This window comes from Micromesistius poutassou (genome assembly GCF_964030765.1).
Source record: "Micromesistius poutassou genome assembly, chromosome: 6".
Taxonomy (NCBI): domain Eukaryota; kingdom Metazoa; phylum Chordata; class Actinopteri; order Gadiformes; family Gadidae; genus Micromesistius; species Micromesistius poutassou.
Window position 1 is genome coordinate 77,501 of NC_140276.1, and position 27,127 is coordinate 104,627.

Sequence of the window (27,127 nt, forward strand, 5' to 3'; positions counted from 1 at the left end):
CATTTTTATAAATCTGCTTGAGCTGTCACAGCCCAGTGCCAGGGACTTAGAGCCAATGTGCCAAGCAACTTCATTCTTATTCTTAGCCCTGCTGAGAAACCAGCCGCTACTGAAGTCAATGAGCTGCTAGCTTTTGTCCCCAGAGTATTCTCCACCCTGGAGACGGACACACTGAACTCTCTGTGGTCTGAACGAACAGACGCCCCTTATTTCACAATTACGCTTTAGCAGACGCTTTGTGATTCTCTTTTTGTATTCCTTAATGAGCAGGGAGGGGTGATGCCTCTTGCTCAAAGATGTTTGCCAATTTGGGTTAAAACTCATAAACCATTCTTCCCATTTAAAAATTATGAATTATGAATGAATGGCATGAATGAATATGATAAATATGAGCACCAACATAATTTCCATTTTGTTCATAAACACACGTATACATATGTTCTGGCTCACACACGCTTGTGGGCCTGTAATTGTGCACACACCCGTGCACACACTCACCACACACCCTCATGCACACACACTTCTCCCCAAGGACGTGCAGACTGTGGAGGGGTTGATTAGGAATGCCTGCTCCTAACTGAGGCCCAAGCTGCACCTACAACTTTAAATTCATTGTCATTAGCGGGGAAACGTCCATGCCTCCCTTTTCAAACTCATTAGTTGATAAAACACCCGCCGGATTTCCCATTAAAAAAGACATTTGTCCTCCATCAGTGGCTGTGTCCCTGAGTCTCTTTCTCTCTCTCTCCATCAGTGGCTGTGTCCCTGAGTCTCTCTCTCTCTCTCTCCATCAGTGGCTGTGTCCCTGAGTCTCTCTCTCTCTCTCTCCATCAGTGGCTGTGTCCCTGAGTCTCTCTCTCTCTCTCCACACCTTCGTGGTCTACTAGTGGGACCGGGGAGCAAAATGGCTGCTTTCTTTGGGTGGATTTCTCAAGGGTTTCTTCAGTGATTGCTACCAGGGCGATTTGGGCCAAATGTATACCGCTCCCACGATTAAAAAGAAAGAAAGAAATCAACATAAAAGATGGAGCCCATCCCCCTTTCTGCTTCTACTGAGGATTGAACTTTGCACCGTTTAATATGCAGCGATGATTTGAGGTTCCTCTTAGCGATACCTGCATAATTAAAAACAGCTATGGGCTGGAGGAGATCGTTAGGAAGATGTATGTAAATCTTTGCTCAAACTATATTTAACAACCGGACAGTATACATATTCTGACTGGAGAAATAAGTGGCTCTATTTCTATTATTTTCAGAAACATGTTTATACATAGAGGACCAGAGGTAGTTTTGATTTCTTGGTAGAATATCAATTTATTTAAATTTTGAGAAAATGTAGAGAGGAAATACACATTTGTGCTCTGTGCAATTACTGAACAGCTTTGTCTTATGTACAGTTTTATACACTATAATATATATATATATATATATATATATGTATATATATATATATAATCTCTTGATATAAGTAGTTAAAACATATCACTACCCCAATCGAACACTGGTAAATATCAAAGACAAGCCCACCCAGCCCGTGACCCATTGGTTTGGAAATCTAAGAGTTGTAAAAAAACGTCTTCACGCGTCAAGTTTGAAAAACATTCATTCGAAGACGCACGGTCGAAATTCAAGTCAGTGGATCTCAGCGATGTGATTTGCCTTCGTTACGAGCGCCTGTCACTCATCTAAGGCTCGGTTTGTCCCTGCTGCAATCCAGGCCTTAAAACAAACAAACCAACCGAAAAACAAAATCCACGACGGATTAACAGAGCGAAAGCGACACACGGCTACCTCCCCTCCCCCTCCCCACCCCCTCCTCACCCCCTCCTCACCCCCTCCCCACCCCCTCCTCACCCCTTCCTCACTTCCTCAACGGACCCGATTCACTACGAGTTTATTTTTTTTCTGCTATTATTTTTTCCTCCCGATCACGTCATCGGAGATCCGCCAAGATACACCTGAGCACAGAGTTTACAGCATGGTGACGAACGAAGACCCCCCCCCCCCCCCACTAACTTGGTTCTCACAGGCAGTTCTGGTTCTGAAAGGAAGATACAAAGATACACAAAACAGAGAAAGAAAAGAAAAACGCAGCCGTCGGCGTGGAGACGCGGGGCGACGGACGGACGCCCCCGGCTCATCCGGCGCATTTACAAGTTGGCGTGGATGTCCTCATGCCGCAGCACCTTGTAGGTGAGCCAGTAGAAGATGTTGAAGATGAGGAAGCTGAGGGGGAAGACGGCGCGGGAGATGGTGTCGATGCGCTTGGCGCGGTCCACGAAGCTCTTGCGCAGGGCGTCGGCATCGTAGAAGGTGGCGACCGGAACGGGGCGCGGCGGCGGCGGAGGGGCGAACACCGTGGCCCCCTCCACCGCCGTGCCGTCCTTGGACTGCAGGCAGTGGCCCAGGCCGTAACCGCTGAAGTAGAAGCCCCGGTTCTCCCGCACCAGCTCCTCTTCCTGGGGGGGGGGTGGAAGAAGGAAGCAAATCAGTAAAAACATATAATAATTGTAAAATGTACTTCACTTTTGCTCTTTTATAACCAGTGGCCACTCAAAGCGCGTAACAATATTGCTAAACATTCACCTTTTCATGCACACTTTCTAAATAGTTTGCAAAGCAGCAAATCAACCCTCTGTCAGGGTGTCAAAAGCCTTTTCTGTGACAATAGTTTAGGGAATTGTAGAGTTTATTTCGGACAACACTACCACGTTTGGCCTTTTAGGGAGAGACATTTCTTAAACAATAGACTTTGTGAGCGATGGTTTTCCTTTTAGCCCGTAGCTTGAGATGGAGTATGTTGAGTAAACTCATTTACATTCCTTCTGAAATAGCAAGGGCAGAGAGAGCGATTGCAGAACAAGATAAACACTCTAAATGAGCCCCCTGCCCCCCCCCCCCCTTGAAGGGAATATTAATAGAGCTCCTCCTTAGCTCTGACAGTTCATTGGGGGGGGAGTGGGCATGAGCGATCTCCATCGGGTGATCAGTAGTCAGTAAGAGGTCTCCTAAGTGCGTTGACCCCTCATGTCTGTTTATCTGCGTCTCTCTCTCTCTCTCTCGGCCTCTCTCTCTCCCTCGCTGTGACTAGCTCGCCCTCTCCCTGACCCTCGAGTTCCCCAGGTGATCCGCCCACCTTGGCCTTCCGATTTCAGATCAACCTTGACTGTGAAACGCTCGCTACTGATTACTTTGGAAGACTCATTGCTGTAAATATACAAATAGACAACATACAAACAGACCGATAGCTCAACGCAATTCAACTCAGGCCGAGCCCCTGTTGACCTCTGCGCAAAAGCCAAATGAAAGCCAAGACAATCCAAATCACGGTAACTGGATGTGATTCGTCTTAGTTAAAATATGAAATTCCCCTTCATTAATTTTCTATTCATGCAGTGAATGAATAAAACAAAGCAAGACAGGAAAACGATGGCACACAGCTTTGACATTTAAATGACTCGGATGTTTGGTTGTTGTGATGGTATTTCGTTTCCTGACACCCCATCTCCCCCTCATCCTCCTTTGTCTGGTCTCCTCTCAGAGAACGGATGATCAATCGCCAGTGGAACTTTGTTGGGTCCCTAAATGTTGTCCCAATGACAAATGACCCCACGGTAACGGTCAAACCAGAGGCAGTCGCTCTTCCAGCCTCACTTCATTATCCCTTCTGCTCCTATCTCCAGCATCCAGTATATCAAGCCCTGAAATGTACCAGTGTGTTCCCCAAAGAGATAATAGGTTCTCATCTCTCTGGTCAATGTGCAGAGATCATGTGGCGCAGCGACATTCACCAGGTCCACTCTGATTGGTTGGGATGAGTTCCAATATTATTTTAGTGCAAGGTTCACGACTGTGGATATAAAAACGTATCGTGGACATGATTTCACCTTCGGGACGCAATAATTGGTCAACTGTGTTCAGTCAAGGGTGTTCAGTCAAACATATTTCCCCTCTATATTTCACATCAGATACGCAGACGCACTTAACAGACCATTAACAGAAACAAAAACAATGTTCAATGTCAATGCTTTTAACGTGTACCAATGGCTATTAACTCCAAACTTAAAATAGAAATAAAATTGAAAGTTCAAAGTTATTCCGTACTTGGTGAACATCCTTGGAGGTGGTGCAAGGCAAAAAAAAAAGAACATTTCGAAATGTTCTTGGCAAGACCTCAAGGTCAAACACATTCACACTCCACGTGATGACAGCTGAGAGGCCACCAAAGACACTATAAAGGACACTATTTTGGGGGAGATTTGAGGATTACCCTTCTAAAGAATCGGGCTTCTTCAAGTTATTGAGTTGGTGAGGGGTGGGGGGACGGCGGGAGCTCGACAGTGAACGTTGGCTATGGGAAAGGCAAACTGGACAATGTACGTCAGTACAAACAGGACCTAATCAGGTGTACTGGAAAAGCTGAAGGGCCGTGGTGGATTCAGGGCCGTTGAGGGGAGAACCATTGAGTTGGAGGGTCGGATCCGGGGGAGAAAACCGAGGCTGGGCTGCTGATTCAGGACGCTGCAGCTGGAGCCGATATCAGCGGTATTGTTCGCTCCCTGCAGGGACTCCGCACTTCAGCACCGGCTGACCAGCGCCTCCGTTTACAAAGAATGAGACGCGTGAAGGAAACCTAAAACGGCCGCTGCGACTGCTGGCATATTTCTTTTTCGTCTAACCCTTTGTCACCAAGGCAACCAGGAAAGAGGCGGATAGTTACTCTTGTAAACGCATCAAGGGCCTGATGTCAATTGTTTTGGATATCTGCCTCTTCCACCCAATTCACATATTCATAATTTACGTAACGTGATTATCCACTTGGCATTCATGAGACTAAAGTGAAGCACCTAGCATAAAGGGCTAGGTCTGGATCTCAGATCTCATTTGGTGACGGATTGGACGTGGATGAAAAAAGCATCCATGGAAGAGGCACCATATGGAATTGTGATAATGCGATAATGTGACAAGCGTGACGTAGCTCGGGAAGAAAGGCTTTAGAAACCGATTTCAGTTACAGCAAAGACCATGAGGGCTGGATCTCCATTTGGAAATACGAAGACACACACACACAGAAATGGACGCAACCTGTTCAGAAAGCTGAATGAAAGTCAAAGACGTATCGATTAAACCTGGTCAGTCTGGGCTTCTGTAGGGCTCATCGAAACCCCTCACGTCTGTCCAGAGGAACACACCGGGCGTGGCGTCAATACCCCCCAGACAGATGACTGGCAACTCAAACTGCCTGGGCTAGAAGTAATTGTGCCATTGATGTGGACAGGTAGAGTCCTTCTCACTTTCCAGAACATCATTTTCACTCTCTGTATTGATTTTTAGGTGCAGCAGACAGTCGCATAAATCTGCCGGATTTCTTGGTCCGAGCACGGGGGCTTTGGCCGTATGTCTTGGAGGCTGTCCAGGCTGTCTGCAAAGCTTTTAATAGGACATCCACGTCTTGCTTTTTTGTTTTTGTCTTGTTGTGGTTGACTGTGTAAAGGTCTCATATCTCTCTCTCTTTTCTGGTTGTCTGAATACAAGAGTGGTGTGTGTGGAGACTGTTTTAATGCCTCACGGAATATGAAATCGGTTTAATTGTAAACAATGACAAGGGGAAGTGGAATTGCTTTTCTGCATTACTTTTGGTTGTTATTAAAACAACTTTACATTTCTGTTAAATCTCCTCTTACATCGCCTACTGCCTAAAGTAACGATACTCAAATCGAATAACCAATACCCACCAATTATGTTGGTTTAAAGTCTCGTTTTACCCACACAGGATCTTCCAACTTAAATTGATGGACTTGACTTGAAGACCAGCTTCACTCAGACTCGACCTGACTGTGACCTGGAGGCTTGGGCCTCCCGGTCTCATCCAGCTCCCCTCACACACCCGGGGTGTTCACAGGCTGGAGCTGTGATCTGTGTGAGGGGAGGCTGATGGAAGGCAGCAGCAGAGGCTCTGTGAGGAGCAGGCAGCGACCGAGGGAGGAAGGATCAGCCATCTGGTCAGCGCTAACAGCAAGAACGAGCCGGGGCGATCCGAGATGAGTCCGTCTCCCTCCTGCACTATGACACTATGACACTATGACACTATGACACTATGGCACTATGACACTATGACACTATGACACTATGGCACTATGACACTATGACACTATGACACTATGACAGCCAGCTGTGGCCGGTTGCTTGTGTCACGTCCTGAGTATACTGCGGCCCATACTACCGCAAGACCGTGTTTTCAGGATGTGACAAGGACTTTGAGGTCTCTCCGTGTTTTCCCTTGGTGTGTGTGTGTGTGTGTGTGTGTGTGTGTGTGTGTGTGTGTGTGTGTGTGTGTGTGTGTGTGTGTGTGTGTCTGTGTGTGTGTGTGTGTGCATCTGTGTGTGTGTCTGTGTGTGTGTGTGTGTGTGTGTGTGTGTGTGTGTGTGTGTGCATCTGTGTGTGTGTGTGTGTGTGTGTGTGTGTGTGTGTGTGTGTGTGTGTGTGTGTGTGTGTGTGTGTGTGTGCGTGCGTGCGTGTGTGTGTGTGTGTGTGGTCTATTTGTTTGTGTGTTCGTGTGCACGTGTCTATGTATACCTGCACGGTGTGTGTGTGTGCGCGTGTGATTTACACTCACTATCCTCTGCCGGCGATGCTTCTTCCTCAGCCTGATGAACTCCTTGTGCTGCCTTGAGACAAAGTTCACCGCCGCGTACTCCAGCAGCGCGGCGAACACAAACAGCAGACACACGGCCATCCAGATGTCGATGGCCTTCACGTAGGACACCTGGGGGGGGGGGGGGGGGGGGGACAAGGTCACACAGCGCTCGATGGCCGATTGACGGCGCCCGCGGGACTAATGAGAGTTGTTTTGTTGCCACGAATGACCCGCATCCTTGGGACGGCCTAGAGATGATAATGCGTCAGTGGGATGGGGGGCGTTTGACACGTGGCCATGGGTCAGGCCGGCTGCGGGACCCTGGGAGGGCCGCGGGCCGGCAGCGGGACCCTGGGAGGGCCGCGGGCCGGTCCCCGGAGAGACGTGTTGGAACGCTTCAGGGACGCCTGCTGAGTCAGCAGCGAGCAGAGAGACTCTGAGGAGGGTTTGACCCGACAAAGGGAAGAACAGTGAGTCCCTCAGGAACAGATCACATCTGGAACACATCTGGGGTTAGAACACATCTGGGGTTAGAACACATCTGGGGTTAGAACACATCTGGGGTTAGAACACATCTGGGGTTAGAACACATCTGGGGTTAGAACACATCTGGGGTTAGAACACATCTGGGGTTAGAACACATCTGGGGTTAGAACACATCTGGGGTTGTGTTCAAACATTCATCCGTCAACATCTCATATTTAACATATCAGAAATAAACAGTTCTTAAAGTGGACGTGAACCCCCTGTGAGTTCTAGGAAGGAGGGGGAGGTGTTGTCCCCATGGTTACATCCCCATCACGTTATTATGATGAATATTATATATACACATCGACCACGCACTGTGGTGTTAAACTATAAGAGAAGCTAAATCCTCGGATGCCGCCGTCGTCATTAAGCGCTGCCCAGACACAGAACCACACATCCAAACACTGTCTTCAGCTCTCAGTTCAGAGCAGAGTAGAACGTTCGCTTAGTGCTTGGCAGAGACTTTGGAACGGATCTGATCCGAGCTGTTTTCATTCAATGACTTCTATGTCAAGATCATCGAAGACAAATAACACGTTTCAAACCAAAGAGACGATGAATTTGGGTTCACTGGGACTTCAAAGGTAACACGTTTACATGGTGCTATAGCTAAGGGTGGCTTGCATCAGAAGGGGTCACTGTGTGTACCAGTGCAGCAAGGAGTAGCATATTGATTTCTGTTTACTCCACTGAACTGAGAAAATTGGGAACATTTTTAATTTATAACTTTCAATTGCATTGGGTTTCTTTTTGAATAACTAACCAAAACGAATGGTTCCCTCCTCTGGCCTAGAGGAGGGAATTCAAACAAACATCTTGTAAGCACCATCTGGTGAGCGACTCTACTACATCAGAGTCTATTATCCTTCCAGTAAGGCTTCAACCAAATAGCAGAACATGTGGATGCTCACAAGGAACGCCTTACAACTAGCTAATCAAGCTAATTCTCTAGCTAATTCTGTTCTCTTCAGCACAGCCAAGTTGTCTTAAGAGAAGACCAACCAAAGAAGAAGAAGAAGAAGAAGACAAAAGAAGACAAAAAAACGAACTACCTATCTAACTAACTCACTAAAATATCTTCTCTGGAGCTTGAATGTAAAATGGTGGTGATGTTGCTGACCTTGGGCAGGGAGGCGCGGGAGCCAGAGCTCTGCGTCGTCATGGTGAGCACGGTGGTGATGCCCAGCCCCACGCGGGCCGGCGCCGCGTCCATGTTGATCCAGAAGGACACCCAGGACAGGATGACGATGAGCAGGGAGGGGATGTACATCTGGATCAGGTAGTAGCCCATCTGCCGCTCCAGGTGGAACTTCACCTCGATGCACGTGAACTTTCCTGTGGAGATGATCCAGTGTTAGTTAGTTAGTTAGTTAATTAGTCATTTGTGCTTCACTTCTCTCACTTTTCTTCTCTCAATTTTTGATGAAGGCTTTTGAGAACGTCGTTGTTGTAAGTGCATGCGGCTTGGGATCCACTGACACTGAGTAAATCTGGCTGTCATCAGTCCTGGGTTTCTGAAACAACTTAACACTTAACACACAACATGTTCTGTTGGTCGTACTGAGCTCTCCGTTGGACTTCTACTCTACAACTAAGATTCTGTGATCCTCAAAAGATGTGGTTGCTCAGGACGGGGCTCAACCAGTGTGCTACTGGAAACGTAGTAGTAGTATATTACGCAACTCTGTAGTGGTACATGAGACACCTGTGTCGTAGCACATCGCACACCTGTGTTGTAGTGCTTTGTGCAGTAGCCGAGGTCCTTCTCTTCTTTCAGGACAAACTGCGGGAGGGTGAGATCCTCGGCCACCTGCACGGGGCTCTCTGCCAGCCACTCGAAGATCAGGTCATTCATGGTGTATCCGACTGTGGACGGAGGCCGATGGGAATTAGAGCAGGACAGACACAATTAACAGCAGGACAGGGAGCGGGCAGAGTAATAATTACATCGGTGTTAGCTAACCCTGATCCTAACCCCAATATAAGAGAATCGTCTCTGACTAAAGCAGCTCTGGTTCTTGATTCTAGAGACACAGCTCTGTCTGGGATTCCGGGCGGATGATTGAAATCACACAAAAGAACAAAAGAAAAAAGGTTAATGAACCCACGAGGGAGGGGGGAAGGGGAGCGCGGTGGTGTAACGGCCGTGTGTCCGTCCGGACGCCGTCGCCCGCACCGTTTGTCACCGTGAAAGGTCACACGCCAGCGTACCGGCGACGGCGTCGCGGTTGTTTGAAGGTCGCGGTGGGATAAGGGCGCACGTGAGAAGCATATCTGCTCATGACAACAGGGGGAGGCGAGGGGGAGGGGAGGGGAGGGGGAGGGAGATGTTTGCGCACATATTGAGCGAGCCGCTCTCCTCAGAGCGGGCCGCTCTCCTCAGAGCGGGCGCACGCCCTTGCACTCTCCCACCGTAAACGTGTTTACACCGTGGCTGAGGATGTGCAAACGGTGTCAGTCTGACAGGGTTATTTATGCTGGATAAACACACTCCATAGCCCGCCAGGCCGCAATGGACACGGCCACTCAAGAGGAGCCTAGTAGCATGTTCCATAGGGGCAGCATTGAATCTTTATTTATTTGGATTATTGAAATTGTATTATACAGTGGATGCTTGGAAACAGGCCTGTCTCTACATAAACAGTATGCTGCCTACTGTGGTGAAATGAGATGCTAAGCAGTAGTTTGGCTTGTTGACTTGTGGGGAAAAGCCACAGGGGCAATGCATTTAGTACACAACGGTTCACTTGTGTTTTTTTCATACATATCTATTCCTTTGTCTCCACAAGGTGAATTAAGTCACCTCCATGCCCCGGCCCAGGGTCAAGTAATATAAGGGACACCAAAATGAAAGATCTATTATTTATATTCAGGAAATTGTTCTTATCAGGGTCAGATGCTATCTGGGCCTTAGGCACGAAACGAGAAAATACTATTTCCGATTATTATTTTTTTCCAATCACATATGAACACAATCTGCATTATGGAGGTTAGTGGAAAGAAGATTTGAGTAATCAGAAACTCATATTTATATGTACCTTTTCCTGAAGAAACCTTGCAACAGAACCATAATTATGTCCCAAATCTCTAGAGACAAGCTGCGCTGAGGCTCACCATAATAAACTATCAACATGCAGGCTGAGGCAAAGAAAGAGAGCAAGGAGATAAAGAGAAAGGAAGGGGGGGGGGGATGGGAAACACCGGGAAAAAGGAAGGAAGACTCACAGCTTTCAAGCTGCATAGTTCCAACTTAAATTGATGGACTTGACTTGAAGACCAGCTTCACTCAGACTCGACCTGACTGTGACCTGGAGGCTTGGGCCTCCCGGTCTCATCCAGCTCCCCTCACACACCCGGGGTGTTCACAGGCTGGAGCTGTGATCTGTGTGAGGGGAGGCTGATGGAAGGCAGCAGCAGAGGCTCTGTGAGGAGCAGGCAGCGACCGAGGGAGGAAGGATCAGCCATCTGGTCAGCGCTAACAGCAAGAACGAGCCGGGGCGATCCGAGATGAGTCCGTCTCCCTCCTGCACTATGACACTATGACACTATGACACTATGACACTATGGCACTATGACACTATGACACTATGACACTATGGCACTATGACACTATGACACTATGACACTATGACAGCCAGCTGTGGCCGGTTGCTTGTGTCACGTCCTGAGTATACTGCGGCCCATACTACCGCAAGACCGTGTTTTCAGGATGTGACAAGGACTTTGAGGTCTCTCCGTGTTTTCCCTTGGTGTGTGTGTGTGTGTGTGTGTGTGTGTGTGTGTGTGTGTGTGTGTGTGTGTGTGTGTGTGTGTGTGTGTGTGTGTCTGTGTGTGTGTGTGTGTGCATCTGTGTGTGTGTCTGTGTGTGTGTGTGTGTGTGTGTGTGTGTGTGTGTGTGTGTGCATCTGTGTGTGTGTGTGTGTGTGTGTGTGTGTGTGTGTGTGTGTGTGTGTGTGTGTGTGTGTGTGTGTGTGTGTGCGTGCGTGCGTGTGTGTGTGTGTGTGTGGTCTATTTGTTTGTGTGTTCGTGTGCACGTGTCTATGTATACCTGCACGGTGTGTGTGTGTGCGCGTGTGATTTACACTCACTATCCTCTGCCGGCGATGCTTCTTCCTCAGCCTGATGAACTCCTTGTGCTGCCTTGAGACAAAGTTCACCGCCGCGTACTCCAGCAGCGCGGCGAACACAAACAGCAGACACACGGCCATCCAGATGTCGATGGCCTTCACGTAGGACACCTGGGGGGGGGGGGGGGGGGGGGACAAGGTCACACAGCGCTCGATGGCCGATTGACGGCGCCCGCGGGACTAATGAGAGTTGTTTTGTTGCCACGAATGACCCGCATCCTTGGGACGGCCTAGAGATGATAATGCGTCAGTGGGATGGGGGGCGTTTGACACGTGGCCATGGGTCAGGCCGGCTGCGGGACCCTGGGAGGGCCGCGGGCCGGCAGCGGGACCCTGGGAGGGCCGCGGGCCGGTCCCCGGAGAGACGTGTTGGAACGCTTCAGGGACGCCTGCTGAGTCAGCAGCGAGCAGAGAGACTCTGAGGAGGGTTTGACCCGACAAAGGGAAGAACAGTGAGTCCCTCAGGAACAGATCACATCTGGAACACATCTGGGGTTAGAACACATCTGGGGTTAGAACACATCTGGGGTTAGAACACATCTGGGGTTAGAACACATCTGGGGTTAGAACACATCTGGGGTTAGAACACATCTGGGGTTAGAACACATCTGGGGTTAGAACACATCTGGGGTTAGAACACATCTGGGGTTGTGTTCAAACATTCATCCGTCAACATCTCATATTTAACATATCAGAAATAAACAGTTCTTAAAGTGGACGTGAACCCCCTGTGAGTTCTAGGAAGGAGGGGGAGGTGTTGTCCCCATGGTTACATCCCCATCACGTTATTATGATGAATATTATATATACACATCGACCACGCACTGTGGTGTTAAACTATAAGAGAAGCTAAATCCTCGGATGCCGCCGTCGTCATTAAGCGCTGCCCAGACACAGAACCACACATCCAAACACTGTCTTCAGCTCTCAGTTCAGAGCAGAGTAGAACGTTCGCTTAGTGCTTGGCAGAGACTTTGGAACGGATCTGATCCGAGCTGTTTTCATTCAATGACTTCTATGTCAAGATCATCGAAGACAAATAACACGTTTCAAACCAAAGAGACGATGAATTTGGGTTCACTGGGACTTCAAAGGTAACACGTTTACATGGTGCTATAGCTAAGGGTGGCTTGCATCAGAAGGGGTCACTGTGTGTACCAGTGCAGCAAGGAGTAGCATATTGATTTCTGTTTACTCCACTGAACTGAGAAAATTGGGAACATTTTTAATTTATAACTTTCAATTGCATTGGGTTTCTTTTTGAATAACTAACCAAAACGAATGGTTCCCTCCTCTGGCCTAGAGGAGGGAATTCAAACAAACATCTTGTAAGCACCATCTGGTGAGCGACTCTACTACATCAGAGTCTATTATCCTTCCAGTAAGGCTTCAACCAAATAGCAGAACATGTGGATGCTCACAAGGAACGCCTTACAACTAGCTAATCAAGCTAATTCTCTAGCTAATTCTGTTCTCTTCAGCACAGCCAAGTTGTCTTAAGAGAAGACCAACCAAAGAAGAAGAAGAAGAAGAAGACAAAAGAAGACAAAAAAACGAACTACCTATCTAACTAACTCACTAAAATATCTTCTCTGGAGCTTGAATGTAAAATGGTGGTGATGTTGCTGACCTTGGGCAGGGAGGCGCGGGAGCCAGAGCTCTGCGTCGTCATGGTGAGCACGGTGGTGATGCCCAGCCCCACGCGGGCCGGCGCCGCGTCCATGTTGATCCAGAAGGACACCCAGGACAGGATGACGATGAGCAGGGAGGGGATGTACATCTGGATCAGGTAGTAGCCCATCTGCCGCTCCAGGTGGAACTTCACCTCGATGCACGTGAACTTTCCTGTGGAGATGATCCAGTGTTAGTTAGTTAGTTAGTTAATTAGTCATTTGTGCTTCACTTCTCTCACTTTTCTTCTCTCAATTTTTGATGAAGGCTTTTGAGAACGTCGTTGTTGTAAGTGCATGCGGCTTGGGATCCACTGACACTGAGTAAATCTGGCTGTCATCAGTCCTGGGTTTCTGAAACAACTTAACACTTAACACACAACATGTTCTGTTGGTCGTACTGAGCTCTCCGTTGGACTTCTACTCTACAACTAAGATTCTGTGATCCTCAAAAGATGTGGTTGCTCAGGACGGGGCTCAACCAGTGTGCTACTGGAAACGTAGTAGTAGTATATTACGCAACTCTGTAGTGGTACATGAGACACCTGTGTCGTAGCACATCGCACACCTGTGTTGTAGTGCTTTGTGCAGTAGCCGAGGTCCTTCTCTTCTTTCAGGACAAACTGCGGGAGGGTGAGATCCTCGGCCACCTGCACGGGGCTCTCTGCCAGCCACTCGAAGATCAGGTCATTCATGGTGTATCCGACTGTGGACGGAGGCCGATGGGAATTAGAGCAGGACAGACACAATTAACAGCAGGACAGGGAGCGGGCAGAGTAATAATTACATCGGTGTTAGCTAACCCTGATCCTAACCCCAATATAAGAGAATCGTCTCTGACTAAAGCAGCTCTGGTTCTTGATTCTAGAGACACAGCTCTGTCTGGGATTCCGGGCGGATGATTGAAATCACACAAAAGAACAAAAGAAAAAAGGTTAATGAACCCACGAGGGAGGGGGGAAGGGGAGCGCGGTGGTGTAACGGCCGTGTGTCCGTCCGGACGCCGTCGCCCGCACCGTTTGTCACCGTGAAAGGTCACACGCCAGCGTACCGGCGACGGCGTCGCGGTTGTTTGAAGGTCGCGGTGGGATAAGGGCGCACGTGAGAAGCATATCTGCTCATGACAACAGGGGGAGGCGAGGGGGAGGGGAGGGGAGGGGGAGGGAGATGTTTGCGCACATATTGAGCGAGCCGCTCTCCTCAGAGCGGGCCGCTCTCCTCAGAGCGGGCGCACGCCCTTGCACTCTCCCACCGTAAACGTGTTTACACCGTGGCTGAGGATGTGCAAACGGTGTCAGTCTGACAGGGTTATTTATGCTGGATAAACACACTCCATAGCCCGCCAGGCCGCAATGGACACGGCCACTCAAGAGGAGGGCACAGTTATCACGCTCACTCACTCACTCACTCTCTCTTACACGCACATACACTCACTCACTCTCATTCACTCACACAAACAGGCCAACAATCAGGCCAACAATCTTTTTCCTGATTTACTCCACTTTGTCATATCCTCCTGGGTGCCTGATTACAGGTGTATTAAAAATACATGGGCCATGCAATCACAGTGCAAGATCCCCGACACATCTGAATGATAGGCTGGGGAGCCCTTTGAGGCCCCCGAATTACAAAGACATCAATTATTCAAGGTATTATCTCTTATCCGCTACCCACCGCCTGAAAAACAGCAGCGCTACAACACACTTATCTCGTACTCCAGGAGCATTCAACGTCATTCACACACCCAGCCTCAACCAGCAGGGATAAGAGCAATGTTCTGCTGAAGCCTCTCTCCTTTCACCAGCAGAGGAGGAGAGCAGAGTGGATACGTATCCAACAGGACGGTCAAGGTGCATAGGAAACGGAACGCAGAGTCTAAATAAACGTATAAATGTCTGGAATATTAAAAGGGAATAGAGTTATGACTTTGAGCTTCACAAAGATGTCTGATTTGTTTTATGAAGAGGATGACCTCTGAAGGTTACCATCGGATTCAGGCAATAGTCTGCGTCAGAATAATTAGTCTTCATTTTTGCTACGGAAAAATACATTGAGAACGTTTACTGCCGGTGAATCCGATATTTGAGTTTTTTTACGATGTAGTCCTTGAGCAGATGCTTTTATTCAAAGCAACTCACTGTGAATCATATTATAGTGAATTACATCTACAGTTAAATACTCCATCTTCTTAAAGGGACAGCAGGTATGAGGGTAGGGCATCTTGCACAGGGATGCAGGTACCCCAAAAAAGTTATAATTTAGGAGGACTTAAAATACAGTAAATAAATAAAAAGATATTATAGAATGCTGGGTACTAACACTTAAACTGAGCTATATAAAACCAAATATTCTCCTTTAAGCCACAGACATTAAAGGACAAAAAAATATGTGAAAAAACTAAATTGCCTTTCCTTCATATTTAGCATATTTGGTCAAGCATCCACAATCACTGCTGGGAATATTCCCGGGAATAGTGATGGCTCAATTCACATACATGAGAAGGCCAGTATATCCAGGACTTTGATGGTTCACAATAAGGGCTGGAGCTCTTGCTTGGTTCTATTTTTATCTACTGACGCGTTAAAGAGTCTACTGACGCCTTTTGGCATTAAAGAGTCTTGGAGTTCATAGCTCTCCATGACCTCAAATATTTTTCTTTAATCTCTCTCTCTCTCTCTCTCTCTCTCTCTCTCTCTCTCTCTCTCTCTCTCTCTCTCTCTCTCTCTCTCTCTCTCTCTCTCTCTCTCTCTCTCTCTCTCTCTCTCTCTCTCTCTCTCTCTCTCTCTCTCTCCTAGCCCTTGCAGAGTAGAAGCATTAGCACTGAGAGCCGGAGGCTAGGACCAGACCAGGTGGACTCTGTAGGCCTTTAATCAGAGAGGATGAGGTGGATCACTAATGGTTGTGTCGGACGCTAAACAACCAGACTCTCTGGTCCTTAGTCCTTAGACCCCTGCTGAGGGCTCCGTGTGCACCTCCACCATGACTACACTTCCACAATGAACAGCCTGGGGATTATACCTGCCTAACCGCAAACGCAATGCCTCACTTAAAGCCTAGTAGCATGTTCCATAGGGGCAGCATTGAATCTTTATTTATTTGGATTATTGAAATTGTATTATACAGTGGATGCTTGGAAACAGGCCTGTCTCTACATAAACAGTATGCTGCCTACTGTGGTGAAATGAGATGCTAAGCAGTAGTTTGGCTTGTTGACTTGTGGGGAAAAGCCACAGGGGCAATGCATTTAGTACACAACGGTTCACTTGTGTTTTTTTCATACATATCTATTCCTTTGTCTCCACAAGGTGAATTAAGTCACCTCCATGCCCCGGCCCAGGGTCAAGTAATATAAGGGACACCAAAATGAAAGATCTATTATTTATATTCAGGAAATTGTTCTTATCAGGGTCAGATGCTATCTGGGCCTTAGGCACGAAACGAGAAAATACTATTTCCGATTATTATTTTTTTCCAATCACATATGAACACAATCTGCATTATGGAGGTTAGTGGAAAGAAGATTTGAGTAATCAGAAACTCATATTTATATGTACCTTTTCCTGAAGAAACCTTGCAACAGAACCATAATTATGTCCCAAATCTCTAGAGACAAGCTGCGCTGAGGCTCACCATAATAAACTATCAACATGCAGGCTGAGGCAAAGAAAGAGAGCAAGGAGATAAAGAGAAAGGAAGGGGGGGGGGGATGGGAAACACCGGGAAAAAGGAAGGAAGACTCACAGCTTTCAAGCTGCATAGTGCAGGTCTGAATGTCCATGGGAAAATTCTTCAAGTCCATAGGACAGGACAAGATGAGAGTCAGTCTGAGACAGAGAGAGAGACACAGAGAGAGAGAGAAAGCGAGAGAGAGAGAAAGAGAGAGAGAGAGAGAGACACAGAGAGAGAGTGAAAGCGAGAGAGAGAGAGAGAGAGAGAGAGAGAGAGAGAGAGAGAGAGAGACACAGAGAGAGAGTGAAAGCGAGAGAGAGAGAGAGAGAGAGAGAGAGAGAGAGAGAGAGAGAGAGAGTGAAAGCGAGAGAGAGAGAGAGAGAGAGAGAGAGAGAGAGAGAGAGAGAGAGAGAGAGGGAGAGAGAGAGGGGGAAACACACAGAGGGAGAGGAACACAGTAAGAGTGAATAGAAACAGAAATGGTTAAAGGCAAAAGGCAAAGTCAGTATTGAGGAAAGCATAAGTAGGGCAAAAGAGCAGGAAATCAGGCAGTGAGCAGGAATTGATCATCCCTACATATATCAGCAGATCTCACAATACGGTCCGGACTTCCAAAATGTATTGATTATTTTATACACACATTTAGTTCTCTTGATATTAAACAAGTGAGAGTTGAGTTGAGGACAGTGAGTTATGCTGCCACTTGGCTGCACTTAGCGCGACGCTAACCGCCAGCTAATTGGAGAACACACCGGCTCCATTTATGTCCTCGATGCATCGAGCCTCTGAGAAGCCTGAGGGAAGCCTGGAGCCATTAGGAGGTTTGGGTAGAAGAGAGCAGAGTAATTACCTGCTGCAACGCATCGCCCAGAGACAGACCAGAGCCGCCAGCGCTATAGATGCTGGTACGCGTTCTCTCCACCCAAAGTGGGGAAGGCGTACCGTATGCTGTTGTTCCAGAGAGCCGAACGCTAAGCACCCCTGATGAATGAACTCCCTAACGTGAGCCAACTCAGGTCCTGGGTCCACGCTCTGGGAGACACGTAGGTTACCCTTAATGTCGGATCTGACTCGGAAACTGGCGGTGGGAAATCAGACTTACTTTCGTCGTTGAGCAGATTACGACCTGGATGGCAGTTGGTAAACTTTAAAGAGTTCCCCCGGCAACTAAACATGTCTCCTACTTCTCTGTTCTCAGTGCTCCACGTTACAATAAACAACACCAATAATAAACGGGCATACATGACTATATAACTAATACTATAATAATATATTATAATAACTACATGAAGTTTTCCTCGCCTGTTATTATCTCTGTGTGTTTATTAAACTGTGTGAAATGTCCAAACTTTAATCCCACATGTTGACTTCATAATATCCAGACCGTCACTATAGTAACACGGCATGAGGTGTCACTTCTAGACGGACGGACGGACGGACGGACGGACGGACAACCTGATGCTGAACAGAACGCTGCCGTCCTGGAAGATCCTCAGCAGCTTGTTGTCGGTGGTGACCCCGTGGAAGCTGGCGCCCTTCTCGTTGGCGAAGAACAGGTCTGGCTTCCAGATGGAGTCCAGCATGGAGGGGTCCAGGTCCAGGGAGTCGTCGGGGTACTCCCGGTAGGCCAGCCGCGGGTCGTTCCACTTCTGCCGCAGGAAGAGGTTCAGCCGGTAGTCCTGTCGGGAAGGCTCGCACGCGTTAACACGTGTCGATGTCCATCACTGACACGCTTCACTATTAGTTGAAGGATATATCGATATTTTTTAATTATTATTTTTCAGATATTTTTTATTTCTTTAGTTGTTTTTTTTTCTGTTTTGTTTATGGTTATGCTATTTTAGTCTTGTCGTCTTTGTAGCAATAATATTGCTATATTGTATAAAAATATATATATATTTTTTTACATATTATGTAAAAAATAAATATTTTTTTAATACAATTTTTAAGGGTTAGGTTAGGGTTAGCACATGTTTTGAAAACATCTTACAGCTTAATGCTTCCTGCAATTATAAGAACAGTATTATTATTAATGCAGTAAAGCTGCACTGCTCTCCATGACCTGATTGGGCCTCACACATTTACCACGAACTGGAACAGAACTAAGGTGTGGAACAAAGTATCACAGTGGTAATATATAATGAAGATATTAAGAGGCAGTGTTGATGGTTCCTGAGGATTGCTGGTGAAAGCATGTGATGCCACTTGTTGTCTAGCATTGGATTTTAAATGATACATGTGTTTATTGATATTGTAAAACAGACGGTTAGTGGGTGGTGATCACTGCTGCCCACTTGCCATTCTCACTCACCAGAGTGCTTTTCTGACCTGGCGTTGACTAAAAGATCAATCGATGGATGAGATTAATGCTATATGAGGGTACTTTATCATCCAAACTTCTTTAGAGGTGCACTGATAGAGCCTCATCATGAAAAAAATAGTTAGGACTCCCTTAAAATGGATTCGTTAGAAAGTGACCATGCGGGAATCGAGCGGCCACATTGAGCTCTGACCTACCGGTCACTGAGGCAGGGTTGAATCCCCATCAGTCCCGACCCCAGCAGGACATTTATAGTCACAACCAGGTAGAACTATGTTTAGAATACTATTTCAACCAGGACATGCACTAGAATTCCCCTGCGGAGAACAAACCGGTGGCTTGCGCACCACATTTATCACAATAAACGTTCCCTCCACTTCTGGTGACATCATTACTGTCATCTTCCTTTCTGCTGACCTCAGTGCACATCCTGGCCCCTGCTGCCATCTCCCTTGACAGTATTTAACAGGCCAGCGCTTGAGTCTGTGCTGACCCAGCCACAGCACTCCAAAGTAAAGGTCCTTCTTTTTTTCTAGCTCCTCACCTTGCCTTCCTTCCTTTTTTTTGTACTTTTTTTCCTCCAATTTCGATCTTAATTGTGGAGAGGACAGTTCATTATCGGCCTGTCAGTGACCCTGGCCTCTGAAGGTTACACTGATATGCTCCAGGAAACAATGAGAGAAAATGTCCAACCTTGATTGGATTATAACTAGGAAGTAAATGAGAAGTAAATGGCCGGAAATTGTTTTCAACTATGAAACATATTAACGACGAGACATGAGGGCATTACACTGAATTGTGATCTGGTCAGGGAAGAATCCCCCAAATAATGGTCGATTTCATGAAGGTTACTATGGTGCTCCTACCATGGTGGTTTCTGTTATGGAGCCAAAGCTGTTGATGAAGATATTGCAGGTTACATTCACCGGTGGGCCTGAGAAGATGCAAACAGACACAAACAGATCGGAAAGAACATTGTTAGAGACTCTGTGGTTACTAATGCACTCATTATTCTGAGAGGATGGTTATGCATAGCTAAGTTTGTATTCACTTTGTGATTCCTCTATGAAGTGACCTCTCCTCCACCCTCATCATTATTTTCCTCATACATATACAGTATTTACACACATACATATATTTATGTTTTTTGTTTTTAATGGTGAGATACAATCCATTTCAATCACGGAGTGTCTCAGCTCAAACCGGCCCCATTATATTAATTATCTAGATGATCCAATAGGCTTACAGCAGCGATTTAATGAATTCTTCAGAAGAACACAAAAAGAGTAGAATTTCAGGTGCCTTTGTGAGCATTGTGGATTCAGATGGATGTCTTGCACAGTGCGGAGAACTTTGTGGTTGTGGAGCACACATGAAATATGGATGAGGCTCACAAGCTCCCAGAGATATTCTGTTGAAGAGTAGCACCATCTTTGCCCTGCTTAGCACACCAGCGTGCATGCTGGTACCGCATGTTAAATAACTCCACCAACCACAGCCCGCCATACATCACAATTTAGAAATTACAAATGGGACCAAGGAGGATAATATTCTATTTAGTTAAGAAGTAGATGCATTAATACAGAACGACTCAAGGGTTTAGATGCAGGCCATTAATGAGTAAGGGGGAGGCATGTTTCTCAAGGTGTTGGGGGTCATGGCCAGAAGGGCGAGTTCTACACATCACTGTAAGACTTGGGTCTTATTAGTTGGGTTTTTGAGTCTTATCCTGTATTCTAGTCATTTCTCAGTCATTGCTCTTCACAATCAAGGGGATGGTGCTGTTAGGCTGTCTTGAGTCGTTTTTGGGTTTGACGTCTCTAATCGATATTCTTGTTTGTTATTGGCTGTTTTTCAGAGTTGTTTTCTGCTCCTCTGTATCTCTGCACATCCCTTTTGCACCCTCAAACACAAGGATGCCTGCAGATGGACTGTGGATATCGGTGTTCAAACCCAGTACCTTTCAGCTGAGAGCCAAACACCCCTTCAAAGTACCCCTTCATCCATACCAAACCAGAAACTAATATTATACTATTATCCTTATAAGATATTCATTGTAAGTATTATATTAAAGTGGCCTCTGTGCTTAAATAGAAGAAACTAAGGTATACTTCTATGTCTAGTCTTAACTTTGTTGATCTGCAACAATCAACACATTCATACAATCTTTGATGTCATCAAAATCTCCTCAAGAACCCCTGGAAACTGCTGGGTAAGGAATCACGGCATGTCAAACCCAACCCGTGGACGGATGACCCCGATCACAGCTCCACCATCCTGCACGTACCTTTGAAGTTGGGTCGGATGCGAGCATCATAGCCAGACGTTTTTCCCATGAGCTTGTCCAGGAAATCGGAAGGAGATGACTCTTTTATCTCCTCCTTACAGGAGCTCAGTCTGACAGCGACCCACCACCGGCGCCAAGCAGGACGTGACCACCGCCGTGGAGAGGGGGAGAGATAACAAGGGAGCCGAGATTAGCAGGGAGAACAGAGGAAGTGGCAGAGAGACTAGAATAGACAAGAGGAGGAGAGCGAGGAGAGCGAGGAGCGCGGGTAACTCCAAAGGCAGTAAGAGAGAGATCAGAAGTTCAACTTACTAATGAGGAGGACAACTGTCTGTTATCATGTGTGAAGACACCCCCCCCTCCCCTCAAACACAACATCTGTCATAATAAGTGTTGAAGTGGACGGTTGCTGGCTGTGGTCCAAACAAGCTAAGCTATGGAGATATCTCATCTGGCACTTTCTGTCCCGGGCAGGAGGTGATGAGAATAGAGAAACAGGTAAACTCTCCCGCCTCCCCCCCTCCTCCTCCTCCTCCACGCGGCTCCGTAAGCAGAGGGTTTGGATGGGGGTGATGGCTCAATTGGAATGCTCACTGTCACAGCCAGGGAGAGGTGTAGATACAGGCTCCACAGAGACAGCCAGGGAGAGGTGTAGATACAGGCTCCACAGAGACAGCCAGGGAGAGGTTTAGATACAGGCTCCACAGAGACAGCCAGGGAGAGGTTTAGATACAGGCTCCACAGAGACAGCCAGGGAGAGGTGTAGATACAGGCTCCACAGAGACAGCCAGGGAGAGGTGTAGATACAGGCTCCACAGAGACAGCCAGGGAGAGGTGTAGATACAGGCTCCACAGAGACAGCCAGGGAGAGGTGTAGATACAGGCTCCACAGAGACAGCCAGGGAGAGGTGTAGATACAGGCTCCACAGAGACAGCCAGGGAGAGGTGTAGATACAGGCTCCACAGAGACAGCCAGGGAGAGGGTTAGATACAGGCTCCACAGAGACAGCCAGGGAGAGGTGTAGATACAGGCTCCACAGAGACAGCCAGGGACTCTGGACCCTGACGGCCAGCATGGCATGCAGAAGCAGGCAGAGCCAGAGGAAAGCAGGAGAAGACGTGTGTGTGTTTGGGGCGTGTGTGGGGGGGGGGGGGGGAGAAGATGGACTGATAAACTGGGAACGAAAAAATGGGAAGAGAGAGACCGAATGAAAAAGGGGAGGCAGAGGAAGTGTGAAACTAAAGGCAGGAGGTGAGCCCTTTAACAGAGGCCGTATGGGCTTGATGGATCTCCTGCATGACAGGGCCCCGCTGCACCTCCACTGATCTCGCCCCACGCTTCTGATGCGAATGTTAACAGCTTGCGATCCATCCTGATCCCTGCCTCTGTGAAGTGCGCACGCCGAGTCCAATTTCCTCTGGAGGGCGAGGCGTCGCAGTGGCTTTCTGTATCGTACGGATCCTGAGACTCGGAGCTCTGAGGGGACGTCAGCGGTGTGTTTCAAATCCAGAGACGTGGGGAGGGAGGGTTTGACAACCCGTGGCTGAGACTTGTGACAGGGACGAGCAACAATGGAGTTTGGGTGAACCTGTGAGTTTGGATATGGAAAACTGAATATAATTACGTTTGGGTGAGAAATATACCCCAAATAAAATCTGCATATGGGAAAATAAGGAAAATAAGACTTTGCCACGGTCTCCTATGTTCACAGAAAACACGTAGAGTAATTAAAAGCAAAAACACGAGCTATTGCCGATAAAGTTTGCCTCTCTCCCCCATTCCCCAGCAGAACTTCTTGCATGTACCTTTGAAGATTTCCTTCCTGTTGAGCCCATAACGGAGTCCTTCTCATAGTGTGAACTTCAACCACCTCGGTCAGCTTGCATCATCCTCTTCCTTCCACATCTGTGGACTTCTGCGTCTTCCTCTCACTACTTTCTTTTGCCGTCTGTCCGCTATTTGTAGGCACACACAGACCCAGATGGGCTCACACCTGCACAGTCAAACTTACGCTTCTCTCCTCGTAGGAAATTACTTTTTTAATAAAGATAAATATAGAGATAAAGAGATCTCCTTGTGGCTTTCCCCAGCTCTGTTGAAATGGTTAAATGCATTGTATAATTTTGGCACATTTTCTAATGGCTCATTCTGATCAAGGTATTTAATGACAGTAAATATGAACACGTCCTTTTTGGATACCATTTCTTTAAAGCCATTTCTTCGCAGGTACTTCAGTGTGCGTTCTGACAGGTTGTGATGGAGACTGCCCGGTGTGTAGGCCTACGAAAGAGGTGCGAGCAAATCTCACGGAAGGTGTCCATTAAATTGCATTCTGTCAAGAGAATTGATCAAGGGTTCACTCCAGGAAAACAATCTCCCGACACTAGCAAAGGGAGAACGGCTTTGCCTGTAAGCCAATGTGGCCACGGCTCCTCTTAAAGAACTATAAATCAACAATTCAATCTTCTGATGTCAGAGCTTTTAGACAAGCACCCATTTTCAGTGCTTGATTCCAGTGGAACAGCACCGTGACATGCAGACCTGACAGTACCTGAGATAGTGCGGAACATCAACGATAAACCAAGTAGAAAACCACACTTTGGTTTAAAAATGAATTGATCTACATCAATTTAAGATTTCATTAATGGTTAATAGTTTCAATGTACATTAGCTTTATAGCTTGTTGTTCTCTCTGTTGTTCCTCACACAGGATCAAGCCCGGTCCTGTCACACTTTCTCTCACACTTTTAAGCCTTATAAAATATAGCTGAAAGTTCAGTCCTCATTTTTTTACAAGTCGTCATTGCGACAACACGTGCAAAACATTATCAATCAATTCATTTTAAAATCAATGACTTCTCTTTCTCTTGTGTGAGCATCCAATCAATAAAATAATAACCGCATGAACGGTCAATGTAAAAAGCACACTCTGTGCTTAACATATGTACACAACGATGATTTTTTTAATGATAAAAAATAACAATTATGAAACACATACATGTTATGTGTGTTAATAGAACCCAAATGTAAAAATCCTGTACATCCTCTACAAAGAGAGGCCTGCCTGCCACTGACTCTCCAACCCTTAGCCGTGGGGGGTTGTGTGTGCCCCCCCCCCCCACCCATCTAGCTTACATCTAAGTCAAGTTACTTATGAAGTGCTTCAGCACTGCCCACGGTCTATTGCAATTTGATGGCAATCTGAAAGACCAAGGCCTGAAGTGGACGAGAGAAGGCTCAACATGATGAATAATCTCCAGCTGGGTAACAGACCCATGCATGAGGTTCCTCCCCTCGGGGCACGCTCTTCTAAATGGCCGGCTAATGATATGTCTGATCGTACCGTTTACCTCTCCATCAGCTCTCGCTTTCTCCTCCCAATTCACCACTATTGCCCGTTTTGTTTCACAAAGAGCAGTTTTAGTCCACATTCTGATTTGAATATTCTTTTTTAGTTCTGGTCAAAAAACATTCAAATGAAAAAGTACTTAGAAATGTGCCAGATACCAAAATACTGTTCATATGTAACACAACAACTGATTTGTCGCAGTGCAACTTATTAATATCTATCAACAATTAATTAACAATCTAAATCATAAAACATAATGATCATCAAACATAAAATTTCAAAGATTTGTCTTTAAGGTAATAAATCTGGCCTAAAAGAGCCAATTATTAATTTCTGGATAAAATACTTTCTTCTCCAGGCTTGTGTTTCATAATCCCCAACCCTTTTTACAGTTTAGTATGGTTAGTACTGCTCATTCTGTGCCAAAACGAGGCTAAAACCTGCAGGATTTCCGTCTGGCAATCATCTTCGTTATGGAGTCTCTCGTCTGCATTGACTCACATGTAAACTGTGGGGGTTGGGGTGGGGCTGTCGGCAGCTCATCCATGACATCGTGTGGAGATAGAATACCACAGAGCACAGAGCCAAAGCTTTACAATGGATATTTGAATTATTGTTTTACTGTTTTCTTTCCACTTGCGTGTTCTGTTTTAGCAAAATATAAAAATATGAATTATTCTTATTCTTATTTAAATCATGGCTCTGTGTTATGGTTGTATTTTGACATAATCAGCAATTCGGAGGGGATGGGGGGAACTAATAGAACCTCACTCAACATAAAAATCAGCAAACACATTTCTCTGGTCTTCTCTGGTTCTGTGCCTTCATATTAACAGGGCAGCAAAAAACTGGATCTGGGTTTGTGGGAATTTGAACCAGATAAACGGTCTGTAAGCATGAAACGGAAGCTACACACTACTGGGTTTAGGACTACTTCAAAGTCACGCTTGAATGTGGTTGGGTCGTGATAGCTACTAGTTCATTGATGCACTAAAGTGAATGCCAACCAACAGAAGGTTTGCGCAATATGGATTCAAGCAAGCACATCACTTCGGCAATACATACACATGACACCAAACAAACATCACAGCCATGGTAGAATTGCTTATTTACAATACTTCAGCAATACCACACAAGATGATTGCTGTTATACTGAATTTCAGGCTGCGATTATCTTTCTGTGACCGAAATCACAGCCATTGCTATAGAGCATTTTAAAGCCATTTTGGCTGAGGAAGGTTCCCGACTGAGTGAAAGGCCCGCAAGTATCCAAGTGGCAGCCATGATAAGAGCTGGCTGAATTCTCTAAATGCTAAGGAAAGGGTCTTCAATGCTTCTTTCTTATCTCAGCCTTGGCAAAAGGTAAGGAGATAATGCCATCCCACAATTCCTTGCGGCAGCCCCATTTAAATGTAAGAGCAGTCAGATTGTCCTCCCACCGTGGCTATCTTTTCCTAAGTCCTCGTGAATTCTCCTCAACATCTTTTCTTGACCTCATGGCGTTTTCCATCAAGGTCAAGGAAAAATGGTTGGGAAAGGACAAAGGATGTCATTTTGGTACTATTCTAAAGGAGCCAGTATCAGCCCTCATGAAATGCCACTGCACCATCACTTACTTATGTTGAGTTCAAGGAGAGAGTATGGAAAATAGCAACACAGCTTTCCCAATGTTAGCCTCATGTTTCTAGTCTTTCTTTAGATTGTTGAATTTAAGGGAAATGTATGTTTTTTAGGGACACGTTAAAAGAGGGTGGGCCCAGCCATTCCTCATTCTACAATCAACTATACTGTAGGTGCAGTGTAAGCATGGATGGAGTCACATCCTAGTCGTTTGAATCAACAAACATAAAATGGTGGAATAAACAGTCCAACTACCTGGCAGGCACACTATATCTTTCTGCTGCTCAATCCCCATTCTAGCGGCAACTCACCAATCCCTGTGTGGAATTACACCCAATCAGAACCCATGTTTATTCCTCCACTGGAACAGGCGACATATGCTGGTAATTGCCTTTGGTTTGGAGGCTACCGATCAGAAAAGTGTCTCAAATGGGACCGTGGCTCTGTTCCCCAGAACATGGGAGCATTAAGGGAAATCAGCGCCATTTAGACGGCCACGCATGAACATTACACGTTCCTGAGGAGCATTAGCATAATGAAAGCTGAACGCGAATAGGTGGCCAGCTGGCCATCAGAACGGGGCTGTCATTTGTCATACCTGTGAGGTACTTTACTTAATGTCCACTTCAACATCTGATTCTCAACTGCCAGTTCAAATTGTACTTCCGCGATGGGCGATTAGCCGCTGTGCCCACCGCGAGGGTCTCTGCTGTACCGCCGCCTTCGCTGAGGTGAACCTCCCCAATGATGTAACAACGTGTTGTCACGCCTGGTGTTCATCGTCCTTGTGTTGTGTTTACTGTGTATGTGTGTCTCTGTGTGCTCTCTCCGCTGACCAGCAGGAGGGGTTTGGGGCCAGGCGCTTAATTGATCACAACCACAGAGTTCCTGGGAGACTCCATTTTGCTTTCATCCTTTA

The 27,127-nt window shown here is 46.7% G+C and overlaps 1 protein-coding gene across 1 annotated transcript in view; it reads right to left on the reverse strand.

Annotated features, from left to right (window-relative positions):
- Window positions 1-2,025: 2,025 nt before the first annotated feature.
- The window catches only part of glra4a (glycine receptor, alpha 4a), a 43,590-nt gene continuing 18,488 nt past the window's right edge, over window positions 2,026-27,127 (reverse strand). The window contains exons 2-14 of the mRNA XM_084469059.1: window positions 21,239-21,348; window positions 19,818-19,885; window positions 18,087-18,310; window positions 16,704-16,786; window positions 13,531-13,668; window positions 12,923-13,137; window positions 11,254-11,403; window positions 10,204-10,219; window positions 9,377-9,439; window positions 8,894-9,031; window positions 8,286-8,500; window positions 6,617-6,766; window positions 2,026-2,459 (exon numbers count right to left, since the gene is read on the reverse strand). Coding sequence (XP_084325185.1) covers window positions 2,151-2,459; window positions 6,617-6,766; window positions 8,286-8,500; window positions 8,894-9,031; window positions 9,377-9,439; window positions 10,204-10,219; window positions 11,254-11,403; window positions 12,923-13,137; window positions 13,531-13,668; window positions 16,704-16,786; window positions 18,087-18,310; window positions 19,818-19,885; window positions 21,239-21,348 — 1,879 coding nt within the window. The 3' untranslated portion in view covers window positions 2,026-2,150. The remainder of the gene's footprint in view (window positions 2,460-6,616; window positions 6,767-8,285; window positions 8,501-8,893; window positions 9,032-9,376; window positions 9,440-10,203; window positions 10,220-11,253; window positions 11,404-12,922; window positions 13,138-13,530; window positions 13,669-16,703; window positions 16,787-18,086; window positions 18,311-19,817; window positions 19,886-21,238; window positions 21,349-27,127) is intronic.